Raw genomic sequence first — 10986 nt, forward strand, 5'->3', positions numbered from 1 at the left:
AGTGAGTATAGTTCTAAGAACGATTAACAAATCATATTTAAAAAAAACCGTGCATCGCACGGGCTTAAATCTAGTATCTACTAAACCCCACTTGTTTTATTACTTTATTTCATTCAATTCGTTTTCTTAATACGCGTGCTCGACCAATTGTATCTCTTAAATAAATACGGAGGGAGTAATAAGTAACGAGTATGGCCCACAATCTAGACCCACGAACCCAACATCTGACCCAACCCACGTGGGTTTGACCCACCATCTTCTCCCGGTCATCGCCCAGTTCCTTCCCTCCGATCCGCTGTCACCGCCTTCTTCTCCTCTCTTTCTCTTTCTCTCTCCTCCGTCAATTTTTTTCTGCAGAAACTTCTTTTGACCCACATCAGGAAAAATTTAACAAAATTCTCACTTTTCTTATCTTAATAAATAAAAATTTGGAGCCAATGTTTGTTGATAATACAAAATACCCAAAACCCACAACAAAAAATCAAGAAAATTCTACAGATTTTTTGTTTATAAACAAATCAAGTCAAATGAAAATTTTCATGTTTCTTTGATTTTGGGCATACCCTTTTGGTTGCGTAAAAATACCCAATTCTTTGATTTTTGATTAATACAGAGTTTTTATATTTTTTGAGCATGTCTGATTTGGTGGCCCGCACGGGTCGTCTTCAACAAAGATATAATGATGGCTGTCGCCTTGTTGCTGGGTATTCTCCGTCTTTTTCCTTTCATCTTAACACTTTTTTTTTTGTTATTTACTGTCTTTTTCTTATATTGGAATTTAATGATTTTTTGTTCTCCGATAATGTGAAGTATGTTTTTTGTTGATTTGATGTGTTATTCTTATTAAATTGGATGATGATGTGGGATTTGTTTTTGTTTTTGCCATTGTCTTTTTCGAAATGTTGCTGTCATAGTTTTGTAGGTCAATTTGGAGCAGTGACAATTTCTTTTGTTGGGGGTTTTGGTGTTGATTGTTCTAATTGGTGTCAATGTGGGTATTTGTTTTCGTTGTTTTGCCTCTTATTGGTTGTTTGGAATCCCATCTTTTGTTTTTGAACCGGTCAGACGATTTGCAAGGTGTTTTATTGTAATTTTTTGTATGTGGCTGGCAGATTCTTGGTTGTTTTAGTTGTCAGCTGAGGAACCTTAGCCTCAGTTGAGCAGGTCAGTCGGTTTCGTGTTATTTTATTGGTTTGCCGGGAGACCTTAGTCTCAATCCGAATTGGCCATAGTAGACACAAGTTTTGGGGTTCTACTTCTGGTGTTTGGGTCTGGTCAACTTGTACTCTGGTGAGTGGATTTGACCCCTTGGTCACAGCCCATTTGATCTCGATTGTGAAGTTGCCATCTTAAGTCTTAGTGTAGTTATTGAGTCTTTGTCACTTATATCCTAGGAGAAGGATTAGTTGTGAGTTTGAATGAGATCGAGGTTATCACGCTTAGGTAAGTTAGGTTTGGGTACTTGCTCTTGAAATAAAGAGTGTGGCTGCTGCAATCAAACTACAACAACACATGCAATTTCTTTGGTAGTTTAGATGTATAAAACTTACCTCTAATTAGCTGAAATTTGTAAGCATTAGAGGTTGGTAGAGAACATGTTTGCAAAATAAGAAGTACGGGCTACTCCATATTAAATAAACTGTTCTTAAATAAAAGGTGTTATTAGTTAGGCATTTTCTAAAAGGTTAATAAAAACAGTAATAGAAGAATGGGAGATTCTTTCTTTTGAGGTTGTTGTATAGTCGGAGTGTCGGACCCATGAGATAATAACATACATGCCTTTTCCTTAATGTTTGTGAATTCTGGGAGGAGGGATTTTTATACTTGCTTTTTGATTTGGTGATCATGTGAAATTGAGGGCCAGCCCTCCTCTTAACAAGAGTGGAAAAACTACTAAAAAAGGATTTATGAAGTGGGCAGTAGAGCCCACAGAGTTAAGTTTTCATGACTTGGTTGATGACTTATGCAAGACTACTTTGATAAATATTGATTGTGGAACTGAATCTTCTTGTTAATCCGCAGCTTTCATTTGGTGATAAATGCATTGTTTTGGGTTTTTACTATGATAGGGACGAGACTTTTTCTTGCAGGACAGAAATATACTAGTGACTAGCGACATCTTCTGACATACTTCCTCCGTTCTTTTTTAGATGACAAACGTGACAAAAAAATGTGTCATTTGATAAAGAACGGAGGAAGTAGTTAATATAGCAATTTAAAGTGCTAATCAGTAATCACAATATTTTGGACTACACAGCTAAACTGGCAAGTAAAGCGGAGAATTAAATACAACAGTTTCATCAGTCATCACTACTCCCTCCGTCCCTTTTTTATTGCTCCATAGCCAAAATTCACTTTATTAAGAATTGGGTGTAAAATGTGTACATGAGTTGATAAAGTGGTTCCATGAGGAGAGAAATAGAGAGAGAGCATGCGGGAAAACTTTCCATTTAAGGTGTGGAGCAATCTTAAAGGGGACACCCCAAAGTGGAATCACAAATTCTTATTTACAAGTAGTGTACAATGTTAACTCAAAATGTTAACTCAAAATGCTTAAAAGTTACCCTTATATATGTAAAAATTATCTTTTTCTTTTAGTGATAAAACTTTCATTTTAATATAAATTATTTCTTCAAAATTTTAATCATTTAGCCCTTTAAAATGTTTATCTATCAACATTTTTTTTATAATATAAAAGTTACAAAAAACTAGGTAAAGTTACAAAATATTCGGTGAAAGTTATGTTGGTGTACAATAAATTTATTATACACCTTGTGCGTGCAAGACCTTTTGAAGAGGAGTATGGGGAAAACAAAAAGGGATGGAGGGAGTATCTTTTATTTTTCATACCGCATGTCAGTAATGCTACAATATTTATAAGTGCACATTTTCTTCCAGTTGTTCAGTTATTCTTAGTTAAATCGTGCAGTTACAGCCAGAAATGCTCCGGTTACTTGTCAGTTATGTCCATTAGGGTTAATTTATTTTAGCTTTCAGAAAGCCAAGTAAAAGCAACATCATGAGAGTGGTAGGCCAGTCTGTTATGCAAATTGCTTGTTAGCTCTTCTACTCCACCACCTAAGCGTATCTGTTAAAGAGGCGGGCAGCAAGTTGGGCCTAACAAGCAACCATTAAGAATGCCCCAATAAGGATCTAAGTATCTAACTCTTGGCAAGGACTAGTTAGACTAACATATAGTTTCAATGCTCTATGGCTTTTTATTGTTGTATTATGGGGTTTTCAGTGTTTGCAATTTTACAATTTGTGGTGTACAAAGAAGTGAATGGTAGATAGAGATTCTTAGCCATTTATGATATTTATTTTTCTTCTTGTTGCATTCAGTGGTTTGTCTCTAATGGTTGACGTTTCCCACTGAAGGTTCAGGCCCCTAGAACTTACTACTAATGTTCTCTAATTCTCTTATCGTGATGATTTTATTGATGTACATCTACATGTGTTTTGTTTGAGGTGTCTCAATGTAGTCAAAGGGTATTGTTAACCTGTGGTATCTGATTAAGCAAGATTTTATCGCAGATGTATACCATTCAGATATAGAAATGGTGAGGACAGTAGTAATGATGACTCAGAGAGCAATATCGAGGTACTTATGATCAATTCGCAAAGTGGTCCAGGTCTTCTCTTTCCTAAGGTATTTAGATTTTCTTTTTCATTTTAACTTCAATAATTTTGGCATTAGTATTGTGCTATTATTGTAATATTGGCATTCTTTTCCATGAATTATGATCATATAATCTGCTTGGGAGGTCAGTAGTTACATAAAAGACAAAACATTTCTAAATTAAATCATCATCTTTAGGTACAATAACTTTTAGTTGTGGCTACTATTTTGACCATTAGATCGTTTATCCGGAAGATGGGTGAAGCTTTCACTCAAAGATTGATTTTCTGTTTTAGGCACCTGGTTTTGAAACCATTGGGCATTGGAGAATATCCAAAAAGTTCATGCTTTCTTGTGTTTAGGTTGCGTTCAATTCACCTGATTTCCACTTATTTTTCCTGAACTTATCTTATCTGAACTTAACTGAATTTATCTGAACTTATTAGAACTTATCAAAACTTATTTTAGTTATAAATTGTATTTGACCAACCTTTATTTTTCCTGAACTTATCTTATCTGAACTTAACTGAATTTATCTTATCTGAACTTAACTGAACTTATCTGAACTTAACTGAACTTATCTGAACTTAATTTTCCTGAAATAAGTGCAAATAAGGTGAACAGAACAGGGCCATAGTGTTAGCATAATAACCTTTGTACTACTTAAAGGTAAAGATTCTTATGCTCACAAGCTCGTAAAGGGCCTTTTGAAATCTTTTTCTCCTTCAACAACAACAAAGCCTTAGTCCCAAAATGATTTGGGGTCGGCTAATATGAATCGTCGTAGGAGATCGTCATTGTCACCAATCAAACGGAAAGGAGCAGGAACTAAAAAAAAAAACAAGAGAAATTGGAATTAATGAAAGTAAGATAAGAGAAATATATATATATATATATATATATATATATATATATATATATATATATATATATTATAGAAAAAGTATTGTAAGAGATAATAAAAAATAAGTAAAGTTTAAAATAAATGAATAAGTAAAATAAGTACATTTCAAAATAGCATGTAAAATTAAAAAAATTAAAAAGAATTTTAAAAATACAATAAAAATTAAAACGCCATATTTTCCTCAATCCCAAGAAAGCTCATATCGTGCTCAATCACCTTCCCCCAAGTTTTCTTAGGTCTTCCCCTACCCCTTGCAATTCTATCACTTTGCCACCCTTCTATTCTCCTAACCGGGGCATCACTTGATCTTCTGCTTACATGTCCTAACCATCTTAAACGATTTTCAATCATCTTAAACTCAATCGGTGCAACCCCTACTTTCTTCCTAATAATCTCATTCCTCAAACGATCCTTTCTTGTATGCCCAAACATCCAACGTAACATGCGCATCTCCTCCACATTCATCATGTGCACTTGACAATGTTTCACTGCCCAGCATTCCGTGCCGTATAACAAAGTCGGTCGAATCGCCGTGCGGTAAAATTCTCCCTTCAATCTTTTGGGGCATGCCTGAATCACATAGGAACCTCGTGGCACATTTCCACTTCAACCAACCTGCTTTGATTCTATGGGCTACATCGCCATCCAATCCTTTTGGATAATAGATCCTATATAACGGAACATTTCAGAGCCTTGGACAATTTTCCCATCTAAGGTAATCGCCCATGTCTCTCTATCTTGGACTCCACTAAACTTACACTATATATTCCGTCTTGTTTCTACACAGCCTAAAACCCCGAGATTCCAAAGTTTGTCTCCGTAACTCCAACTTACTTTCCACTCCTTTTGTTTCATCAATCAACACAATATCATCTGCAAACATCATGCACCAGGGTATACCATCTTGGATTGACCTCGTCAATTCGTCCATGACTATAGCAAAAAGAAACGGGCTAAGTGCGGAACCTTGATGCACTCGAATCGTAATGGGGAATTCTTCGGTCTTACCAACACTAGTTCTCACACTCGTGCTAACTCCCCGATACATGTCCTTGATGATATCAATATACTTCCTCGAAATTCTTTTCCTACTTAATGTCCACCAAAGAATTTCCCTTGGTACCTTATCATACACCTTCTCCAAATCAATGAAAACCATATGTAAATCCTTCTTCTTATCCCGATAATGAATGTGCTCCATAGTCGATCTCCCGAGCATAAATCCAGGCATAAATCCAAACTGGTTCTCCGAAATTTTCACGGTTCTCCTCAATCTTAGCTCAATAATCCGCTCCTCAATCTTTGCTCAAATCTTTTTCTCCTTCTTGAGAAGAAAAGAGGAGTTTCTGATTTCGACGCCATTTCGATGTTCTGTCACAACCCCCCCCCCCCCCCCCCACTTGTGCTAGATCTTCAATCCTACCGATCACTTAATGTCTCCTTATTCCTTTTTCTTTCCTTTCTTTGCACCTTACCAGGCCTGCCTCTGTTAGTGCCTTAATTAAGCATATTATTGCCTCCTTTTTACTTCCTTGGAGGGAAGGAAATATACTTTTAGTTTATTTCTCTTCATGAACGACCCTCTTGTATTGAGATTTTGGTGTTGTTTTTTAAATTTGGGCTTAGTTGCAGACTTGCAGCGCCTCCTAACCTTATTATCAATTGCTTGAAATTGACCTGCTTTCACTTGCATTCTCCCCCTAGAATGTATTCCTTGTACAAACAAGTCTTTTTTGTTTATTCCCTTCTAAGCAAGGGAGAAACATGTTTTCCTCGTTTCTAATTTGATTGTGACATCACAAGTTGCAGTAATTTTGAAGCTTTTGGGTTGGATGCTTGTTACATGGACTAAAAAAAACAAAACAAATACTACAGAGCACTATTTGGTTGTTGACCAAGATGCTTTCAACATGTTTAAACGTGTTAAATCAGTTGTGGCACTTTCTTACATATTATAGACCTATAGTTGTAAGTTACTAAAGCAAGTCGAGTAAAACTAAATTTTTCCCCTTCAATGAGTACAGTAAGGTGTTTCACATAGCTTTTTAAAGACAAGTAGAGTGCTCTTTAAGATCAATCATTCCTAATTAAGATCAATCTTTCCTAATTATATTTCTTCATTAGAGTAGAGTCGTTATCATCACTCTCCACACGAAAAAGGAGAATAAAGGGAGAATTGGTTTTAATGAATAGTTTCTCTTGATTTTGTAGTTCCTTTGTTGCATGTATATGCCCTTTTTAATTTATTTTGGGTTTAGAAATGAAATTCGTCTTTTAAACTCTTGCTACAAAATATTGTGTATTAGAGAAGTTGACAAAATTATGACGCAATAGAGGGTTTTTTTTCCGTTGAGTGGACTTGATGTATTGTTATTGTTATTTGAAACATCAAATTTTTAAATTGTTTGAGATACTTTTACTGAATATGTCCCTGAAAGAAGAAAAAATGCCACCAGGGATAGATATCGAGAAAAGATGAATTATATTGAAAGCTAATTCCTTGAATGTGACATGGGGAGAAACTTGTCTGCATCTAGAGTTGTATACTAGTCTTAAGAAAGGTATTCTTGAATTTGAGAAGAAGAAGAAGAATTTTAAAAACATGAATATCTAGAGAAAGCTATAGAGAATAAGGCTAAAAGGTTGCGACATTTACTTCTTTTCATGTGTATTTGATGAGAACTTGATTCTAGAAACTCAAAATTTATTGTTTTCTTGGAATCGATTTATCCATGAAGGCATGAACTTGCTTTTGCATGTAAACTTGAGTTAGTTCACATACACTGGAGGAAATATGGAAACCCCAAATTTATGCGGAATACTCTGTTAAATCAAATTTATGCGGAATATGGAAACCCCAAATTTATGAGGAAATATGGAAACCCCAAATTTATGCGGAACATTTTAGTTAAAAAAAGGTTATAATTCTCTTGATTTCTTGAACTGAAGTTGAAAGCATAACATTTATTTATTTTCATATGATTTCTTTACTACGACACTTCCTTGAGCTTCGCTCAACACTTGCCCTCCTAAATGTGTTTAATCTTATTAAATCTAGAATATCGTTTGACTAAACAAAATTGGAATCTAAACCTTCAGTGTGTGTTTGTCTACAATATCCTTAGTTTCCCATTTCTACTTTTTACTTCTATTGCAATTATCTTCCTTACCAAAATTTCCTTGCACCACAATTTCAAACTTTTCATACACATTTTAGTATGCCGATATTCTTCAATCATATCAATCTTCTCATTCTGCCTTTCTCTGATGAACTCATCTGACACAAGATCTCCTTGATTTCTATTTTTGTGCGTTTTATGGATGCATTTTCTCTGGACATTGTGTTATCTCAATGGCAAAAAGATGTCTCAAGAGGATATTATACAATTTCATCAGTGAAACTATCCAGTAAAAAAACATTGAAGATCTTTCACGCACTACTCTACTACATTCGTGAAAAAAGAGGAAAAAACCCTTTCATGCATCTTCTCTTTTTCTACATGACTAAACACACACCTCTGCTGTTAATTCTCCCTATTTATCGTCCTTACATGTCTGTGTAATCCTGCTAAAACACGAACCATATTTACCCAATTTAATCTCATACTAAATTCTTTTTTTGAAGGTTTTCTAAATACGGCCTCCTTTACTTTTAGTTTTAGTTTGGATTGCTGATTTTGTTTAACTATGTGTGCATATAATGCATTTTATTGCATATTTTATCACAATTTTAAAATACACCGTTTACTGGTTTTATATTAGGGAGGGTGGGAAAATGATGAAACAGTTGAGGAGGCAGCTGTAAGAGAAGCAGTTGAAGAAGCTGGAGTAAGAGGAGATCTTATGGTATGATCTTTCTGCTCTCTCATTTGTTTTGAAATGTCTTAACATCCTTTGGAGTTCTGTCAAATGGGTATCTTGAATCTGAGACTACAATCTTCTGGAGCGCCAACAATGTGTTTGGTAACTTTTGTTTGTAATTGCTGGAAGATTTAGTTTATTAGAAGGGGACTAGAATGGATCTTTCCAATTCCCTGCCCTGCCCCGTTCCACAAATCTACATCCAACGAAAGGAGAACAAACCGTCACTATCCTTTTACCTCCTCTTCCCTTTTAAATCCTAAGATAAACACTGTAGAGAGTAGAGAAGGTTTCTCTTTGAATCATGAGAAGAGGCTGCTAGATTTTTATCGTCATTCACTCTTTAGATGATGTTTGTAAGTATCTTTTGGAGATTGTGTTCAAATAGTACGCTACTACTGTAGACGCGTTAATTACTTTCCCCCCTCTTCCTTCATCTAACGGTTGGTGATATGTGCTGCCATTTATTTCTGACAAGGATAAGTTAGATGGAGAGGGGCTGGTGTGAGAAGGCTAGATAGGAATTGGGTGCATGGAGAGAGATGAATGATTTCTGGATTTCTCTCGTCTTCACACGGCTACTGATCTTGTATGAGATTACATTTCCCTGTATGCTTCTATGAAGTTTGTTCTACTTTTCCCGCTGTTTATGGAACAAGGTGGTTTACCAATGATCTTGTATGACTGTATCCTTTTGATGCTTGTTTGATACAAGTACAGAAAATCCCAGCAGAGTCAAAAAGGAGTTTCACCCCATCCACTTTGATATTTGGTTCAGCTACCTTCTTCACCTACTGTTCCCCCAATCTGTATCTGCAGACAGGAATGCATGTGTTTTTGTGACATTTGCCACCATTTTTAGTTCACCAGCCTTTATAGTTTGCATACATGCTTAATAGTGGGCTAATATGCTTAAAAGTTCACCAGTTTTTTTCAACTTGCATCTGTCTCACTTGACGAACATGATCAATGATGTATCTTTGAGAATGTAGCAAAGAAAAATGATATAGAAAACTGGGAATTAGTTCACTTGCAACTTTGTAGAGTTGATGCCTTATTCTCTTCTGTTCAGGATCTACTTGGGTACTACAAATTTAAAAGCAAAACTCATCAAGATGAATTCTGCCCCGAAGGATTGTGTAAAGCGGCTATGTTTGCTATGCTAGTCAAGGAAGAACTTGAGTCTTGGCCCGAGCAAAGCACGCGAAGTAGATTCTGGCTTACTATTCCAGAAGCAGCTCAGAGTTGCCGCCATGCATGGATGAGAGTTGCTCTTGTTGATGGCTTCCTCAAATGGCATGGGGATAAGCTTGCAGAAAGAGATTGATGTCAAGTCTTCAAAAAACGTGGGAAATAATTTGTAGAGGCAACATTTGTTGAATGCAGTTGGTAATTTGTCGCCGTTTATATGATGGCCATTACCAATGCTCAATCTTGCACAGTTGAATACTTTATTGTAGTTTCAGTTCCATTTCATTATATACCTGAATCTCCCATATTTTGGTATTAAGGAAAGATTGTATGTTTTTGTTTGTAGTTCAATAGGCCGATTTAAAAATATGTTTCCAGATTGGTTAAATGAGAGTTATCATATGGGCAGTCGAAAGGGGGTCACATATACGAGCTTACTATTTTTTACTTAATGGTCTTAAGACAGGCTATTATGTTGTGAGTTTTGCTCTAGTTCGTCTTTCGATCCGATTCAATTTTTAGGAGTGAGGGTGTGATACTACGATCTGATAGAGGTGGTGAATATATGAACTGTGAATTTGATAACCATCTGAAAGATTGTGGGATCTTGTCAGAATTGACTCCTCTTGGAACACCATAATGAAATGGTGTGTCTGAACGGAGAAATAGAACTTTGCTGTCTGGTTCGGTCAATGATGGATCAAACCGAACTTCCTATAAAATTTTAGGGACATGTGCTTAACGCAACAACACTTATACTGAATAGAGCTCTGTATAAAACTGTCGAATAGAATTTGTATGAGTTATTAATTGGAAAGCCTCCAGAGGTGTCTTTCAAAAGATTAATTACTAACAAATTTCAATTGAAATTTGACAAATGATTCTTGTGAGCAACCCAAGGAAACAATGATTATTTTTGTGTGGACCAACAATCAATACTTTTATCTAACTCTTTTTACATACATAAGGACATTTATTGTTAATATAATGACTATAATAAAATTAAACACAAAATTTCTTAGATATAGTAACCCTATGTTTTTATAAGAGAATAGTAACTTCAAATCACAGTATTCAAGCACAACATGTATCAACGACACCAATTTGATATTCTTTTTCATAATAATCCTCATAAACATGTCAAAATAAATTAGGAACAGGTTGTTGACCTTTTCTGGCATGGTCCGCAATATATTTAGTATGGACCGGATTCATTTAAGAATTAAGGGGCATTACTTAATTCATCTGAGAACAAGGTGTTTGTTGCTCGAAATAGTATCTTTTTGGAGAGACCACATTACCAAAATGACAAGTGGGGGAAAAATAGAACTCGAAGAACTTCGAGTCGAACAACAAACTCTGTCGAATGGTCAAAATGACTTTCATGATGAAACTCAGAGAACTTTATGAT

At 35.5% G+C, this 10986-nt stretch overlaps 1 protein-coding gene across 2 annotated transcripts; it reads left to right on the forward strand.

The window, feature by feature from the left end:
- Positions 1 to 213: 213 nt before the first annotated feature.
- Positions 214 to 10022, forward strand: LOC110790474 (nudix hydrolase 16, mitochondrial). 2 transcript variants are annotated; one of them, XM_021995265.2, is made up of 4 exons: positions 227 to 704; positions 3535 to 3649; positions 8286 to 8369; positions 9457 to 10022. In XM_021995265.2, exons 1-4 carry the CDS (start codon positions 634 to 636, stop codon positions 9709 to 9711), a joined length of 525 nt encoding a protein of 174 aa, XP_021850957.1. In that variant the 5' UTR covers positions 227 to 633; the 3' UTR covers positions 9712 to 10022. The 2 variants fall into 2 exon arrangements, with proteins under 2 accessions (XP_056689363.1, XP_021850957.1); XM_056833385.1 differs by lacking the exon at positions 8286 to 8369 and having other exon boundaries at positions 214 to 704.
- The last annotated feature ends 964 nt before the right edge of the window (positions 10023 to 10986 follow it).

This window comes from Spinacia oleracea, chromosome 1 (assembly GCF_020520425.1).
Source record: "Spinacia oleracea cultivar Varoflay chromosome 1, BTI_SOV_V1, whole genome shotgun sequence".
Classification (NCBI taxonomy): domain Eukaryota; kingdom Viridiplantae; phylum Streptophyta; class Magnoliopsida; order Caryophyllales; family Amaranthaceae; genus Spinacia; species Spinacia oleracea.

Coding starts and splice junctions, on each gene's coding strand:
- LOC110790474 (XM_021995265.2), top strand. CDS start 634: ATGTCTGATTTGGTGGCCCGCACGGGTCGTCTTCAACAAAGATATAAT. Junction 705..3,534: donor GGCTGTCGCCTTGTTGCTGG/GTATTCTCCGTC, acceptor ATTTTATCGCAG/ATGTATACCATTCAGATATA. Junction 8,370..9,456: donor GAGTAAGAGGAGATCTTATG/GTATGATCTTTC, acceptor TCTTCTGTTCAG/GATCTACTTGGGTACTACAA.